Below are 18,942 nucleotides of genomic sequence, written 5' to 3'. Positions count from 1 at the left end.
GCAGTAAGTAATAATGTAGAGAATACAGCTTTTGTACCGTTAACCCCTTAATGACTGGAGAATGCAGACAATAACTGTAACACTTGGAACTACCCACCAGGGGGCAGCCTTGTAAAGAGATTGATATTTTTAGCCTGCTGAATTGGTTAGTGACATTGCAGTATCACAGCGATGAGTATACAATATCGTCTGATTGATATCTCTACATTTCTCAATGAACTCAGTAGGTCAAAAATCAATTACTAACAATGTAAAAGGTTTTTTTCTTTATTACTGAGAAATAGCACAAAAAAAATAATGAGGAAATTCATGTTTCTTCAATGCACTCATGACACCTTCCGCAAACAACCTTTCAGTAGAATTAAAAAGCCATAATGTTGTACTGCAATATGTATTAACCATGGCACACTGTGCATTGATTTTTGTCTATGTACTGTACATGTAAACAAATGGCAATTCATTCCTAATTAATAAAAAAAAAATTGTAGCTCTAGAACATAAATGCACTCATCATGTGACCAATGGCGGAATACCGACACCACTCGGAATCCCGGGGCCGGAATACCGACTGCCGACATCCCAAAGGTAAGTATCATAGGGCCTGGGGGGGGGGGGTTAGGATTAAGCACTAGGGGGGGGGTTTGCCCTAGCCGCCACTTCCCGCTGTCTTAGACCTAGCCACCACCCCCCGAATCTTATTCCTAGCTGCCACCCCAGGCAGGTTAGGGTTAGGGATGGGACAGGGGAGAGGTAAAATAATTACCCCATCTCTTGTCGGCATTCTCACTGTCATGTGACTGCCGGCATCCCGAGTGCTGGGATATTGTATCACACCTGGCGATACAGATCCCTTGCGACGTCATGTAAAAAAGGTAAATATATATATATATATATATATAATACCAAGATAAGTGTTCATAAATGCCCAGATAAGTCTTTGACCAGTCCCTCTAATTTTAATGGTCCAGTATCCAGAAAAGGTGTTTAAGGTTAACGTAGAGGTACAAATAAAAATAAAAAGTATTGATTATTTCATACAATTGAGAAATGTTTTGTTTTATGTTATTATTCTTTTTTGTTGCATTTTTGTTTTGTTTTATTTTTTAAGGTGAAAAACTGAGCTGAAACCCAGCACAAGGATGTTCTCAGCACTAACTAAGGCAAGCTGTCTATTTTTAATAAACCGAGAGCGAAGACCTCTCATCCTCTCCAAACCTAGAATGAAATGATGACATCTTCCCTTTGGTTTCCATGGCGGCCACACTGAAGAGGCTGAGAATGGATTGTGTACAGGCGATCCGCCCAATTCCCTGGGAAAGTTGGATGCGAGGAGGGAAAGCTGCTCCCTCTCTGGCCAGGACCTGTCCATGGTGCTGAAGACGGGAAGAGTTGAGGGCAGCTAATCAGTAAGTCACCTTAGCCAACATAAGGTTCTAATTGCACTCAAAGGTCATAGAGATATGGGCAACCACCTAAAAACCTCACTCATTGCATTGTTACACTTTGTATCAAGACAATAAATCTCAAGGTATTTTCCAAACACTGGAATTTTCTACCTGGGAATTCATGAGTGAAATGCAATATTTTCTCCACAACTTTCCATTGCTGCTGATCAAAGCCCACAGTCTGTGGATGCAATTGTGATTTCTAAATGGATTTTTAAGCCACAGGAGTACCAATGCAGGCTGCTCTGCCTACACGTACAGAGAGAGGAGTCTTCAGCACCAGGAGTACTTCCTAACCTTCCCTCTCCATCTCTGGCACCAGCTTTCACTTTCCCTTTTTGCAGGATATACTCCAGGTTTGGATATTTTAATACTTTCTTTTGTATCCTGGGATATAATAGCACTATGAGAATTTGCCACTCTTTGCATTGCACCATTTAACAAGAAGACACCTGAAGCAATAATGGATTCAATAAAACAAAGGGTTTTAGCACCTGGCAAAGAAGGGCTGAAGAATTTAGCAGGAAAATCCCTTGGTCAGCTATACAGGTAACAATTTGCTCTCTTTCCTTTCCACTCCTTTACATATGGATATGTAATGTATGATCATCTCGATATAAAACTGGGAAAACATTTGCCATCGATACAGAGGATAAACCCTCTAAGTTGGATACACTTTTTGCACATGACACTGGGATAATCATTTGTAAGGGCGCATTGATGCATATTTGTTTCAAGTTAAATAAAAATTATATCATTTAAAAAATTGGTAAAACCTCACACCTGCAGAGGTAAGGAGACACACACTTGATTGATCGATTCCCAAGTGGAATTTGCCCAAGCTGCTGAATAAACAGGTTGACTTGCAGCTGGAATGAAAAGCAGAAATTTTTTATTGTGCACAGAATTATCTGAGAAAAGAACAGCATCAGCTTATTAATTATTCTCCTATGCTTTTACAGTCTTGCAATTAATTAAAATCATCCACATTATTTATCTTCACTACATTTAATTTCACAATCCTTGATATACATATATACAGCATATATATGTATATATATATATATATATATATACATACATACATATAGACATTGATATATATTTGTGCATCTTGCCATTTTTCCATTTGGTACTTTATGTATATATATATATATATATATATATATATATAATTTGTAAATTAACTATAGATTTTTTTCATGCTTTTTCATTACAAAGATAATAAACGTTTAATTGCAAAATGATATTGTAGCAAAGACATTTTTTGCAATAGCAAGCCCCTTGCAAATTTACTTATAACAACATTTTATTAAACACAAAAATAGCAATGCCAAACAGTATTACATTTGCAATAACTATGATATATGATGTAATGTTTTAAGAATTTGTGCAACACCTTCAACCTTCAAGCTCTTTAAGTCATAAGACTTTCAACAAAAAATATTTTTTAATGATGAAAGAAATATTCCATCAATTGTGTATATTATACATATATTAATCACATTTATGTAGCTATAAGTCAAACATTTAAACACTAAAAATACTATTTAATAATAATAAAAGTATATTTTGCACAATTTGTTAAAAATGAAAATAAAATGAATACACAGGTAATTTAATTGTTCCCATATATTGTTTAATATATTTGAAGGATACATGCTGAAAAAAATGTCACTAGTTGTATCTTTTAAATTTAATACAGCAAAGCTTGATGCTAATAATTTATTTCTTACACATAGGTTATTTTTTACTATAATTCAAATAGGAGTGTGTTCAGTTTAGGAGATATTTTATAGCATTTATAGAGATGTCAGACGCATTGTCAAATTTCGGCAATTTAGCAGAAATATTTTCAGATTGAAATTTTTTTTTCAACAATGTAAATGAAAAAAAATGTTACATTTTTATTTTATTTTTAAGATAAAATATAAAACACAGTTTCATTATTTTTTTGCTGAACCACTATTTAGGCTGCAAACAAATGTGAGACATTCCTTATCATTTTACAAATTAATATCATGAAAAGGACAATTTGATTTTAATAACAAAAGTGTTTGATTTTTATTCTATTTTATTTAAATTTTTTTGGAAGGGTTTTAGAGAAAAAACCAAAAAGCAATGAAACCATTGAGCTGACGGAAGATGGGAAACCACTGGAAGTGTCTGAGAAAAAGCCGCCCCTATGTGACTGCACCTGCTTCGGGCTACCTCGGAGGTACATCATCGCAATCATGAGTGGGCTGGGGTTCTGCATTTCTTTTGGGATTCGCTGTAATCTGGGAGTGGCCATAGTGGATATGGTAAATAACAGCACCATTCACCATGGAGGAAAAATTATTAAAGAGGTGAGAAAGTTTTAACCCCCCCCCCCCCACCACCCCCACCCTGCCGATCCACCCTCCTCTCCTTTTCACCATTGAGCATTTAGTACTTTTTAACCCATTTGCTATCAGAAAATGTAATAAGCTGAACTAAAACATATATGCATGCAGACTTGTTTGTTGGTGAGCCCCTATGGATATGCATTGTGGTCTAGTATGTTCAGGGGGCTCACTAATACATAATCTAAAAGTGTGAATAAAATAGAAAAAAATAGAAGAAGAAAGTAAATGAAAAATTATATATATATATATATATATATATATATACTGGATATATATACTGGATATATATATATATATATATATATATATATATATATAAAGATGTGATATTGATATAAGGCAATTAAAATAGCAACATTTCAGGGAGCATTATTGCTGTAACAAATATTTTTTGGTTCTCATTTTTTTTATTTTAATTCACTGTATGAACAATAAAATATTCAATTTTGTCCTTTAGTTAAATTGTTAATTTTGCCGAACTATCTATATATCTCTATCTATCTATCTATCTATCTATCTATCTATCTATCTATCTATCTATCTATCTATCTATCTATCTATCCTACATATATACTCTCTCTCTCTCTCTCTCTCTCTATATATATATATATATATATATATAATATGCATGCAAATATATACATAGTGAGGTGTACAGTGTCCCTTTATTGACTTTAGATGACTGTGAGCAGCTTCAAAATTTATAATTCACTATCAAAATTCAGTCTACTAATTTTGTTTTTGTTCCTTACACAGAAAGCAAAATTTGATTGGAATCCTGAGATTGTTGGGATGATCCATGGCTCGTTCTTTTGGGGTTACATAGTAACACAAATCCCAGGAGGATATATAGCCTCACGATTAGCTGCTAACAGGTACAAGCCATTTCCTGACTGACCACAAATAATGAAATTATCAAAATGTGAAAAATCAAAATATTTACGGATGTATCTCGGTTTATTTTCATAGTTTACTATACGGTGTTATATATACTATATTATATATATTTATAAATATACATAGACAGTCAGTGTAGTAGAATGGCACTCACATGGTTAAATAGCGGCTTGTACTGCACACAAATATATATATATATATATATATATATATATATATACATACACCATATTCTGTGTTTTAAAAATAGCTCCTAGATTTATTGCATTTAGCTGCAGGGGTGATTACTACAAGCGATTTTGTCCCAATAGTTTTTTTTGTTGTTATTATTATTATTATTATTATTATTATTATTATCAATTATCTAATAAATTATAATGCCAATCTAAAAAGTTTACGATTAATAAAAGAGGAAATACATTATATGGAAGTGATTCTATAGTTTGTTTCTACTATATGTATATAGTAATTATTATTTTTATTTGACGATTTATTGCACGCTATGATAAACAGTATTTGGTAAGGAAAAAGCACGTTCCAAAGAGATGCAATTCTAGGGCTGATCCAGATGGTGCACACGCTGCGGAGACCCCACCGTTTCTATGGTGCTTGGCAATATTTCAAGGACCCAGGGTGTGATTCCACCTGTTAATTAGATCTACTGAGGATTGAGGATGCAGCCTGCTCTCTGATCCCTTTGTAATAACACCGGCTTTCTGTTCAGGAAAAGGAAACTGACATTTTGTACAACAGGAACTGTCACTCAGATACCAGAGATAATATAGAATGTATCACTCCAAATAATCCTATCGGGCTAAAGCAATACATCATAGTTTTGAATGTAATTATGTCACAATTGCATTGCACTGAATGAATTATTTAATAGGTTGTTCTGTTGCTTGTCTCTGGGTGTTCTGAATGGGTTAAACTAATATGTGGTTGTGAGCTATTTTGCATAGTAATAAATTATTCATGACTGCAAGAGAAGAGGTCAGTGCTTCTAGCTGTTGCTGAATGAGAACAGGTAGATGCATCACCGCAGAACCAGCCAATATCCAAATGATATTTAGCCTAAATCGTTGTTCTGCGCTAAATGTTTCCTCGTCAGTGGTATTTATGGGACCATTTCATAACTATACAAGACGACGCAGCCTCCAAATTATGTGTCACATATCCTTTTCTTTTTTTCATTCATGCAACTCAACAGATTTCCCAAACCACACTTAAGACTGCTGGAACCCAAGAAATGCAGATTAATGTATATATGTTTGGCAATACTAGTATTCAAAGGAGGTTTTTTGTTTTTTTTGGCTGTTCAGTGTTTTATAATGTTAGAGAAACAGAGTAATGAGCACAGTATCTAAAGAGTATTTTTTGGGTCGCTCATCGGATGCTGCGCATTCTGCAGCCGTATATCTCATTTGAGATGCGTTTCACTCCAGACGTGTTTGGTCTGTCAGTCACTGAATTCTGCCAACAAATGCCGCATTGGTTGTTTGTACTGAATACACTAATGAGCTGATAGTTGAAGTGGATATGAGGAAATATTTTAATTGCTGGCATATGGCGTAAAGATTTAAAATGTATTTGAATTAATGTTTTTTCAAAAGACCCTTAAAATGGCCTTCATGCTCTATAGTATGCAATGGAATAGATTCACAACAAGGTAAATGGGAAATATGATATTCTATCTATCTATCTATCTATCTATCTATCTATCTATCTATCTATCTATCTCTTTTACACCTCATTTAACTAAATTATCAGTCTTCTACATCTATCTACTGATATCATATATTGTCATCTCTTATTCCTGGCTGGTCTTCCTGTTAGTGCCTTGGATACTGCAGCCGGCTGGTTGATGACACACAGGAACGGTTTCCTCTTTACAGGCGACATAAACCGGCTTGGTGGCCCGGGTCTCTATCCAGGGTCCGGGTCTCCATCCAATCACCAGGCGGGATAACCTTTAGTACCTGTATATTGCAGGCTGGTTGAATGCACAGAGAGATATTTCCCCACCCTCCTAACACTTCATTGGATTAATTGCCATGTGCCATATTGGCAATTAAGGTGAGAGTCTTAGTCCAAACCGCACATGTAGTGGATTAATAACCAGGCGCTCTACTGCCAGTCATGGTGATGGGTTTGTGTACCCAGAAAGTATGTATTTAGTGGCTTGGATGCTGTACCTGGATAGGCAGTAACAGTGAGATACCTGTCTGCTTCCAACATGTAGAGTTGGGGGATGTCCTTTAGGGATGTCCCCAACTCTTCCATCGTGGTAGAGGTGGGGGATGTCTTGCCTCTAATCCCAAATTCGATGTCTTGGTACTGCCTTGGATTTTGTGCCAAGATGATTGTTAAAATGCCAAAGTACACATGCTTCCCAAAGCCTAATTTGGTATAGTGGGCTAGTAGCCTGGTCCTCTTATGCCAAGAACCCTGGTTCAAATCCCCAGAAGTATCTTCCTCCAGATCTTACAACCCAGCAGCATACCAGGTCACACCATGGACATCTGCCAGCAGAAGGCACAAGACAGCACAGCACACCAACCTGCTTTTCTTCCAGTATACTGGATTTTGTACTGTGATAATTAATGATATCGGACCAAATTTATCAACTGGTGTAAAGCCCAGTGGACTAGTGGGAAGTGATTCTCTGCAGGTTGTCACGGTGGAGTCCTTAGTTGGAATCCCCAGGTATGCTATGTTTTAGCACCTTGAATGCTGCTCCTTATGGACTAATAACAAGAAAGTATCCTTTCTCACCTAGTAGGGGAGCTGGTACGGTGATCTAACAGTATGGTTGGGATGGAGGAGTCCAGAGTTTGAACTCCAAGAGAAGCCTCTTTTGCTGGATGGTTCACAAAAGTGAATGATAATATCAAGGAAAATCAATGTATTATCAGCAGTTCCTAGGATAGCTGAGTCAATATACTGGTGCTCTGATGGAGGTGTTGGGAGCACTGGTTCAATCATTCAGATAGACTTTTATTTAGCACCTTGATGTTGCAATATTTTGGTGACCTTAACAAATATCTCCATTCTCCCTCATTGTGTGCTAGTTATGGGCATATGTTGGCTCAGTGGCCTAGCGGCATGGTTCCCTGCACATAGTTATGGTGGGGTCCCTGGTTTAAATCCCTGGACCAGTGTTATTTATAATATCTGTAATTTTCCTCCAGGCTCAGTGATGAGATTGGTAATAGGCTCATCATATGCTTGGTCATGTGGTGGCTCAGCTGAACGGTTGCCGGTTGTCCTGCTGGTGATGATGATGATGATAGAGATCCTGGTTTGAATTTCTGGGCTGGCTGGCTGAATAGATTCAGAATTGCCTCCACATGATACTCCATGGCTCTGGGCTAGTGGATAATAGTGGTCTGCAGTGGCAGCTGCTGCACGTGGACTGCAGCGCAGGCCACACATAGCATGGGAGGTGGGGGTGGTTAATACATATAAACATACCTTTAATGATGTAGGTTGTATGATGGATGGCTGCCTGACCCCTGGGATCGGCAGCACTATGTATATTACAGCCGTGACTGCACATGGGACGTGGGACATTCTCCTTCCCGTATAAGACCACCCCCCGAAACTCCCATTGGCTAGTTTCACAGGATGGAGAACTGAAGCTGAATGTTGTGCACCGAGCATTGGCGTTTGTATCATGGGTGAAATGTGTGCAGTGCACACGGGCTCCTGGATCCAAGGGGGCCCACACCGTACACACTGCACCCATGTTTTAATATTCACCTTTACGTAGTCCGCGCTGCAGCCGCGGAAAAAAAATCACTCCCCAAATGGCCGCCGCGCATACGCAGTAGGAAATTTGTCTCCAGACCATGGCGGGCGCCATGTTTCTGGTGACCTGCTCATGCACAGTAGACTCCAGCACAGTGTCGGAGGAGACTACAGTCGCCTTGGAGAGGAGGAGGCCCACCCAGACGGACCCCCACCTCTCTTAAAACGTCCCTGGCACCGAGTGTAGTGGCAGTGGCTGTGATCTTCAGGGTCAGCAGGCATCGCACTTATTACATACCATATTGAAGGTATGTTTATAAATACTGCAACATCAAGGTGCTAAACAAAAGTCCATCTGGGTGATTGAACCAGTGATTCCAACACCTCCATCAGAGTACCAGGCTATATACTGACTGAGCTTCCGCATGATCTAGAGCATCCTCTGGGCTAGTGGATGATGGTCGGTATCCTCAGTCAGGTGTCCGATAAGTAAATTGGGTGTTGCATTGTGTTTGTTATTTAGTCTTAAGGTGGAACATCAATACTAAAGGACAACATTGTGCAGGATTATATACCACAATATACTGTCTGTCACAGGGGATATCACTACTCATTGGGGGCATTATGTTAGTGTCAGCTGTCTGTCATTAAAGGCAGTCACAGTTAAGCCATCATGCCTGATAATTTTCTGAAGGGAATCTACCATTGCTGTCTTTTAGAGCACTTTTGCTGCTAGCCCACGGAGCTGACCTCTGCCTTGGTAAGAGCCAACAACTTACCAGCCAGCATCCAAGGTACCAAAAGAACCGTATATGTACCTGGGACTCCATCTTTGTTTCCAATCTCACAGCATACCAGGCAACGCTACTGAGATCTGTCTGCAGAAGGCACAGGCCAGGCCACTAATCAACTGCAACAACCTAGCACATCATGGCCCCCAGCAGCCAAGTCCACCACAGGACCCAAACCACCAACCCCAATGCCAAAAATCATCCCATCTATCATGCAATCAAAATTAATCTCCTCTGTATCACAACCCTCCCTCCCCCCCCCCCCCCCCCACTTCCCCCACTGTACTGGGGGAGGATGGAAATTTTTATTAAGGTCACAAAACGTACCAAACAAAAGCCAATCTATGTGCTTGATCCACTGCTCCCACCATCACCATCACCATCAGACTACCAGGCTGTATACTAAGCTGCCAATAAGATGATTTTCTTCAATATTATCAATTACTTTTGTGCAACATCCTGCAAAAGACGCTTGGCTTGGGATTCAAGCCCTGGACTCCACCATCACGCCGGACTGCTAGACCACTGAGCCTTCCTTATAGAGTACTGGGGACTTTTTTTGATCAGTCCGTCAGGTGCAGCATCTAGGATACATAAAATTGCAAGTATACCTAGGGAGACAAACTATGGGCTACACCATGACGACCTGCAGAGAACCACCGGCCACTTGTCCATAAGGCTTTACATCAGATGTTAGATCTGACCGAATATCATTAGTTATCATAGTGTAAAATCCAGCGTAATAAAAAAGCAGCTTATTGTAGGCTTCGGACCGTGGACTCCACAAGTGCTGTTTATTGCAACATTAGCCACTAGCCACTGGATTTGCAGTTTTAGCAAGCATAGATACTTCCCTTTACATCATAAATTAGCCGGTTCAGGCACAGAAGGAAAGCATGGCTCACAATTGGAACGAGGCCTCTTCCATATCTGCCTGCAGAGCGCTTGGCCCCCCAGCCACAGAGCTAGCCCACAACTGTGGCAGGTAAGAAGACCGTTTTCTATGTCATCAACCAACCTGTTGAAACTTACATGGCACTAACAGCAAGAAACTCCATGGTACTGCTGGGAAGCCAGCCTGGGGAGACACGCCATGCATATTGATGAGGCACTGAGGCAGCTCTTCTTACTCTAATAAGAAGAACCCTAGCCTTCAGACCTTCTCCAGGCCTACCTTGGCTCAGTCACCTGAGTGCTTGGTTCTCTGCTGCAGGGCTGCCATCAGGGGGGAATTGTGGGGACTGGTGTCCTGGGCCCTTACAGAGAGGGAGGCCCACCCCTGGCTCCTACAGCTGATACCTAGAGAGCTTGCACCACTGCTGTGCAACAACAGCAGGCATATACGTAGGAGCCTTCCCTGCGCATCAGCTCTATAAACTCTGCCCAGGTTATCATTTTAGACCAATATGTGTTGCACCAGGTTTACTGGTAGCAATGAGAAAAGTTTCCCTCCTACGGTTCATACAGCCTAAGCTAGATCAATCAGACAATAAAAAAGCACACTAATAGGCAAAACCATGTGCACTGCAGGTGGGGCAGATGTAACATGTGCAGAGAGAGTTAGATTTGGATGAGTTATATTGTTTCTGTGCAGGGTAAATACTGGCTGCTTTATTTCTACACTGCAATTTAGATTTCAGTTTGACTACACCCCACCCAACTCTAACTCTCTCTGCACATGTTACATCTGCCCCACCTGCTCTGCACATGGTTTTGCCTGGGAGAGCGCAATTTTCTGCACTGCTCCAGATTTGCAATTTATTTCTGTATGAAAGAAAAACAAAACCCTTGGGAAATGAATTAGTATCCCAGGCTCCAGCATCGATGGAGTCGCAATCTGCAGCCTGCAGAAAGCACAGGGACCATCATATATACGAGTATACTATAATAAGACAGGCTGGGGAAGTAACAGTATTTTACTGGTTTTATTTGGTCAGTGAATCTAAATTCAGCTCTAAATGACTGCAATGAATTTAATGCAAGTGAGTGTTAAATAGCCCTAATAGGGGAGACACAATCAGACCGGTCAATAAACATCCTGCTTGAATAGGGTTTCTCTTAAGCTGCAGTGACCGTGAAGACAAGTGCTTTGTACTGCGCCCGCCTTACAGAAGGAGAGTAGGTCTCTGCGCCTAATCCTCTCCCAGCGAACGCTACTTACCATATGCTCTCTGCTGCAGCCATTGTCTCTCCAGTAATATAGATGTTTTCTGGATTTAATTAATCACTGGGGGATTTTGTCCAATATAAGTGAGCCTCAGATGTGTGCCAATAATGAATGAAAGCAGTTTTTTTCCCCCTTTTTTATTAGATCTGAAAGGCGAAAGGCGATGCTTTAGCATATTAATGCACCTAAAGGCGGCTCGAGGAGAAGACGCTTGTTTATGGTGTAGTCTTTCAATGCCCTGACACGCGTCTTCATCTCAAACAATTATCTCTAAAGCAAAGTTTGTGTGAGTGTAAGATAATCTACCCAGCCTCAGCGAGAGCCTCGCACCAGCCAGAGATGCATAAGCCGCGCTGGAAAGTGCTGGTCTATGACGGAAGCTTCCATTTGGGCTAACAACGGATTAGCAAAAAGAACAAAGCTTTCTCCTAACCACCCCTCTATCTATCTATCTATCTATCTATCTATCTATCTATCTATCTATCTATCTATCTACAGTGCCTTGCTAAAGTATTCACCCCCCTTGGCTTTTTACCTATTTTGTTACATTACAACCTGTAATTTAATTTTTTTGTTTATCTGAATTTTATGTGATGGATCTGCACAAAATAGTCTAAGTTGGTGAAGTGAAATGAGAAAAATGTATATAAAAAATATTTTTTAGAAATAAAAATCTGAAAATTGGCATGTGCATATGTATTCACCCCCTTTGCCATGAAGCCCCTCAAAAGTTCTGGTGCAACCAATTACCTTCAGAAGTCACATAATTAGTCACATAATTAGTGAAATGAAGTCCACCTGTGTGCAAGCTAAGTGTCACATGATCTGTCAGTATAAACACACCTTTTCTGAGAGGCCCCAGGGGCTGCAACACCACTAAGCAAGAGGTATCACACCATGAAGATCAAGGAGCTCTCCAAACAAGTCAGGGACAAAGTTGTTGAGAAGTACAAGTCAGAGTTGGGTTATAAAAAATTTCCAAATCTTTGGTGATCCCCCAGAGCACCATCAAATCCATCATCTTCAAATGGAAAGAACATGGTACCACAATAAACTTGCCAAGAGAGGGCCGGCCACCAAAACTCACAGACCGGGCAAGGAGGGCATTAATCAGAGAGGCAGCACAGAGAGGTAACCCTGAAGGAGCTGCAGAGTTCCACAGCAGAGACTGGTGTATCTGCGCATGTGACCACAATAAGCCGTACACTCCATAAAAATAAGAAGGCACGTTCTGAGTTTGCCAAAAGGCATGTGGACAACTCCCCAAATGTATGGAGTAAGGTGCTCTGGTCAGATGAGACAAAAATGTTACTTTTCGGTCACCAAGGAAAAACGCTATGTCTGGCGCAAACCCAACACATCCCATCACCCCAAGAACACCATCTCCACAGTGAAACATGGTGGTGGCAGCATCATGCTGGGGGGATGTTTTTCAGCAGCAGGGACTGGGAAACTGTTTCGAGTTGAGGTAAAGATGGATGGTGCTAAATACAGGGTTATTCTTTAGCAAAACCTGTTTCAGCCTGCCTGTGATTTGAGACTGGGATGGAGGTTCACCTTCCAGCAGGACAATGAACCGAAGCATGCTGCTAAAGCAACACTCAAGTGGTTTAAGGGGAAACATATAAATGTGTTGGAATGACCTCGTCAAAGCTCAGATCTCAATCCAATTAAGAATCTGTGGTCAGACTTGAAGATTGCTGTTCACAAGCGGAAACCATCTAACATGAAGGAGCTGGAGCAGTTTTACCTTGAGGAATGGGCAAAAATCCCAGTGGCAAGATGTGGCAAGCTCATAGAGACTTATCCAAAGCGACTTGCAGCTGTAATTGCCACAAAAGGTGGTTCTACAAAGTACTGACTTTAGGGGGGTGAATAGTTATGTATGCTGAAGTTTTCTGTTATTTTGTTCTATTTGTTGTATGCCTCACAATAAAGAAAAAAAACATCTTCAAAGTTGTAGGCATGTTCTGTGAATGAAATGATGCAAACCTTCAAACAATCCATTTTATTTAAAGGTTGTGAGGCAACAAAACATGAAAAATGCAAAGGGGGTGAATAATTTAGCAAGGCACTTTATCTATCTATTGTGACAAAATAGGGTGAAACAGATACAGAATAGGGGGAAACAATAAAAATAGTTTACAATTGGCTGTTTCATTTGAATAATTTTTAATGAATAAACATTTAACTGAATAAAATAAAATAAAAATTTGCAGAAATGTGTATTTCCCTCATGTACCGCTCTCTGTGATTAGTGTCTCATACCCTCCATGTGTACCTTTTTGGTCGGTACAGTAACATTTTTTAATGGTCTGTACCGGCCAAAAGGGTCCTTGCACTCATTTTCAGTGTCTCCCATTACAATGGAAGCCTATGGATGCGCCACGTAGCCACGCCCCTTTACCCATGACCACGTCCCTTTTCAGATTTTGCCCCAATTTTCAGCTGGGCAGTGTTGGAGGTTATGGTGTCTCTGTGAGTAGTGTTTCTTGGTGGGAAGTCCCAAGCATGGCATCTGCGATGCGGTACATCCCACTTCTTATCGGGGACATAACGCAGGTAATAACGCCGGTATGTACCTAGAAATGCGCAAAGGACAACCCTCCTGATGAGAGCTCTTTGCAACAGAAGGACTTCACGGGTTTAGGCCCTTCCGCAAATGCGCAGTGGGATGCGGCAGTCACTGCGGGTGCTAAGACAGATCCGGTTGGATCCCTCTAAGGGACAATGTGAAAAATAAGCCCATAGGTTTATAAAGATGGTGTTATTCACTGGGTCCAATGCATTACGGAGCTTGGTACATATGGAAATGAAGCCAAACTCTGACAAAACCTTTTTTTTCTGGATTTTTGGCAGTATTTTTCCTTTAGTACATATGTGACAGTTGGAAGTGTGCGGTTACGCAGGGATCTGTGGGGTCGTTGGGAAATAATGCACAATCATTCAATCTATTGTCTTCATATCTTGTGATAGAAGCACTGGTAAAGTGATAAATGGGAGATATGTTTGTCCCAGGATTCTGGCCTATTTATTTTAAAACTCAGGGAGATGTTTGTGGTTGCTCTGCTGAGAGTTTTTGGTAAAGACCTGATAAGGGATCTTGGGGATATGGGTGTGAGAGAGAAGGGAGGGCTCCACCCATAAAGCCCATTTCAGGTTATTAGTCCATTAGCTTGAGGCTAATTAATTCCTGCACCTGTAAGAGGCAGATATAATGTGTGTCAGGGCTTGGCTCAGGGTATCACTACCTGGGGAAACAGGCAGCAGATCGGTTATGAGACTTTTTTTTTTTTAACTGCACAATAAAACTAGCCACAGCTAGATTGCAATAAAATCCTGGACTGGTGTGCTGTTTTCCTAGGAACTGTGCATTTGGAGGTACCCATCTACTCCAGGAGAGGGCACAACTGCCCTGATCTCCTCACAATTGGTGGAAGTGAATGCGAGCAACACACTGAAAATTGCAGCAATAGGAGAAGTTTATATTTAAAATTGAAAGACACAGACACCAATCTGCTGTTTTGGACATCAACTAATACACTGTGAAATCCATGGTAGTGGCGTTGGCAGATGCTTAGGGAAACCAGATTCTACTTCAAACCTACACCCAAAGATAAGATGGAGGACATTTTTTAGTCCTTGCTGCAGGCCATGTCAGCTCACCAGGAAACTAACAAGATTCAACAAGAAGCTACTAAGGCTCATCAAAAAGCCACCAAGTTGTAAATATTGGCCTTTGAGGCAGCCCAGAGGCAACAGCAAGTGGCCACAGAGGAAAACTGCCAGGCCGTAGGAGAGGTGGTACATCAGCTAGAAGCCCAGTCTGGAGACGCTTCCACTGATGTTCCAACAAACATTCATTCCATAAGGGCCAGTCACTTTCTGCAAAAGATGACCTAGAGTTATAATGTTGAAGCTTATCTTACTACTTTTGAAAGAACAGCTGAGAGAGTTGGCCTAAAGATCAGTGGGAAAAGTCTTGTGGCACCCTTCCTGTCCGGAGAACAACAGTTCACTGCTGGGAAAACCAAACAGAGAAGCCACCAGGCTCTCAAATGCATGACCTCGTCCACCTTACCACAAAGTGCCTTCAGCCAGAGTCTCTAACAGGACCACCGATCGTGGAAAGGGTAATTTTGGATTGATAATTACGGTCTCTACCTACAACTCTGCGCAAGTGAGCCATGTGGACCCTGAAACAGCAGACCAATTATTTGAAATGGTGGCGAGCTATGTGACGGCTGAGGAACTATTAAGTGTACTCCATAAGGCCTTAGTCCCGCAACGGCGATCTCCAGTGGTCACTGGTAAGACTGTTCCAGGGAAGAAGTCTGATGGGCAGTAGAATAAACCTAAGACTGTAGGTTTGGAACCTGGAAGTAGGCCCGCAGTGCCAGGAAGGTTCTTCGCTGCAGCACTCCTAAACAACACCAACCCTTGGTGCCCAAACACCTGCCTACTATTCTTGATAATATAATACAATGTTTGCAATGTGGTGCTTTGGGCTATATTGTTGCTAGTTGTTCACATACCACTGAACCTATGCAATGTGATACTACTTATGTCAATCGCAGTGTCTTTGCTCAGCTAGCCTGCACTGCAGACCGACAGGCTGAGACAGATAAGCAAATGTATATATAGTCATATATAAGGCAAATGGGCAGAGGCTCGGTTAGATTCTGGTAGCCTGGTTACTCTTACAAAAGCCGAATTGGGGAACCCCTTAAACTGTAAGGGGAAAACTGTTGTTGTGACTTGCATACACGGGGATACTCGGTACTATGTTACTATGGAGATGAACATAGAAACGCAGTGTGGTTCCGCTGTAGTCTCTGTGGGTTTGGTTCATGGTTCAATGTATGATGTGATATTGGGGAGAGACTTTGCCCACTTCTAGGAGCTGTGGGAAAGCCGATTTGTTGCAGAAGTAAATAACCCAGACCTGTTTGAGAATGTTACTGATACTGTGGCAGTGGTAGTGTCTTCCGAGTCTGATATGTGCCCTTTCCAGAGCATGATTGTGGAGCCAGTGAATGATGAGAGCAGTAGTGGATGATTGGGGAGCCAGAGAATGATCAGAGCAGTAGTGGATGATTGGGGAGCCAGAGAATGATGAGAGCAGTAGTGGATGATTGGGGAGCCAGAGAATGATAAGAGCAGTAGTGGGTGATTGTGGAGCCAGAGAATGATGAGAGCAGTAGTGGATGATTGTGGAGATAGAGAATGATGAGAGCAGTAGTGGATGATTGTGGAGCCAGAGAATGATGAGAGCAGTAGTGGATGATTGGGGAGCCAGAGAATGATAAGAGCAGTAGTGGGTGATTGTGGAGCCAGAGAATGATAAGAGCAGTAGTGGGTGATTGTGGAGCCAGAGAGTGATGAGAGCAGTAGTGGGTGATTGTGGAGCCAGAGAAAGATAAGTGCAGTAGTGAGTGATTGTGGAGCCAGAGAATGATGAGAGCAGTAGTGGATGAGTGTTGAGCCAGAGAATTATGAGAGCAGTAGTGGATGATTGTGGAGCCAGAGAATGATGAGAGCAGTAGTGGGTGATTGTGGAGCCAGAGAATGATGAGAGCAGTATTGGATTATTGGGGAGCCAGAGAATGATGAGAGCAGTAGTGGATGATTGGGGAGCCAGAGAATGATTGGAGCAGTAGTGGATGATTTTGGAGCCAGAGAATGATGGGAGCAGTAATGGATGATTGGGGAGCAAGAGAATGATAAAAGCAGTTAGTGGGTGATAGGGGAGCCAGAGAATTATGAGAGCAGTAGTGGATGATTGGAGAGCCAGGAAATGATGAGAGCAGTAGTGGATTATTGGGGAGCCAGGGAATGATGAGAGCAGTAGTGGATGATTGGAGAGCCAGAGTATGATGAGAGCAGTAGTGGGTGATTGTGGAGCCAGAGAATGGTGAGAGCAGTAGTGGATTATTGGGGAGCCAGAGAATGATGAGAGCAGTAGTGGGTGATTGGGGAGTCAGAGATTTATGAGAGCAGTAGTGGGTTATCGGGGAGCCAGAGAATGATGAGAGCAGTAATGGATGATTGGGGAGCCAGAGAATGATGAGAGCAGTACTGGGTGATTGTGGAGCCAGAGAATGGTGAGAGCAGTAGTGGATGATTTAGGAGCCAGAGAATGATGAGAGCAGTAGTGGATGATTGTGGTGCCAGAGAATGATGAGAGCAGTAATGGATGATTGTGGAGCCAGAGAATGATGAGAGCAGTAGGGGGTGATTGTGGAGCCAGAGAATGATGAGAGCAGTAGTGGATGATTGTGGAGCCAGAAAATGATGAAAGCAGTAGTGGATGATTGTGGAGCCAGAGAATGATGAGAGCAGTAGGGGATGATTGGGAAGCCAGTGAATGATGAGAGCAGTAGTGGATGATTGGGGAGCCAGTGAATGATACGCGCAGTTAGTGGTTGATTGGGGAGCCAGAGAATGTTGAGAGTAGCCATGGATGACTGGGAAGCCAGAGAATGATGAGAGTAGTAGTGGGTGACTGGGGAGCCAGAGAATGATGAGAGCAGTAGCGGGTGATTGTGGAGCCAGATAACGATGGGAGCAGTAGTGGATGATTGGGGAGCCAGAGAATGATGGAAGCAGTAGTAGGTGATTGTGGAGCCAGAGCATGATGGGAGCAGTAGTGGGTGATTGTGGAGCTAGGGAATGATGAGAGCAGTAGTGGGTGATTGTGGAGCCAGAGAATGATGGGAGTAGTAGTGGATGATTGGGGAGCCAGAGAATGATGAGAGCAGTAGGGGATGATTGGGGAGCCAGAGAATGATGGGAGCAGTAGTGGATGATTGGGGAGCCAGAGAATATAGAGAGCAGTAGTGGATGATTGTGGAGCCAGAGAATGATGAGAGCAGTAGTGGGTGATTGTGGAGCCAGAGAATGATGAGAGCAGTAGGGGGTGATTGGGGAGCTAGTGAATGATGAGAGCAGTAGTGGATTATTGGGGAGCCAGTGAATGATAAGAGAAGTTAGTGGTCGATTGGGGAGCCAGAGAATGTTGAGAGCAGCAGTGGATGACTGGGGAGCCAGAGAATGATGAGAGCAGTAGTGGGTGACTGGGGAGCCAGAGAATGATGAGCAGTAGTGGGTGATTGTGGAGCCGGAGAATGATGAGAGCAGTAGTGGGTAACATAGTAACATAGTATCTAAGGTTGAAAAAAGACAATTGTCCATCGAGTTCAACCTATTTGTGGTCTCCTATGCACAATTATTTTGTATAACATTTTGACTGAAGTTGATGACTGCCGTTACGTTTTACCCCTCTTTTTTATAATAACCATAGTGCGTGACTATGCGCCGTAACCCTGGATATCCTTATCCATTAGGAATTTATCTAACCCATTCTTAAAGGTGTTGACTGAGTCGGCCATTACAACTCCCTCAGGCAGGGAGTTCCAAATACGTATTGTTCTTACGGTAAAAAAGCCTTTATGCCGTATTGTGCGGAATCTCCTCTCCTCTAACCTGAGCGAGTGTCCACGAGTTTT

General features: G+C 41.8%; 1 protein-coding gene across 1 annotated transcript in view; it reads left to right on the top strand.

Moving 5' to 3' along the window:
- Positions 1-525: 525 nt before the first annotated feature.
- SLC17A6 (solute carrier family 17 member 6) overlaps positions 526-18,942 on the top strand; it is a 57,933-nt gene continuing 39,516 nt past the window's right edge. Inside the window, exons 1-4 of the mRNA XM_063946365.1 lie at positions 526-585; positions 1,109-1,994; positions 3,541-3,793; positions 4,589-4,707. Coding sequence (XP_063802435.1) covers positions 1,909-1,994; positions 3,541-3,793; positions 4,589-4,707 — 458 coding nt within the window. The 5' untranslated portion in view covers positions 526-585; positions 1,109-1,908. The remainder of the gene's footprint in view (positions 586-1,108; positions 1,995-3,540; positions 3,794-4,588; positions 4,708-18,942) is intronic.

This window comes from Pseudophryne corroboree, chromosome 11 (assembly GCF_028390025.1).
Source record: "Pseudophryne corroboree isolate aPseCor3 chromosome 11, aPseCor3.hap2, whole genome shotgun sequence".
NCBI lineage: Eukaryota > Metazoa > Chordata > Amphibia > Anura > Myobatrachidae > Pseudophryne > Pseudophryne corroboree.
This window is presented reverse-complemented; position numbering and strand designations above follow the sequence as displayed.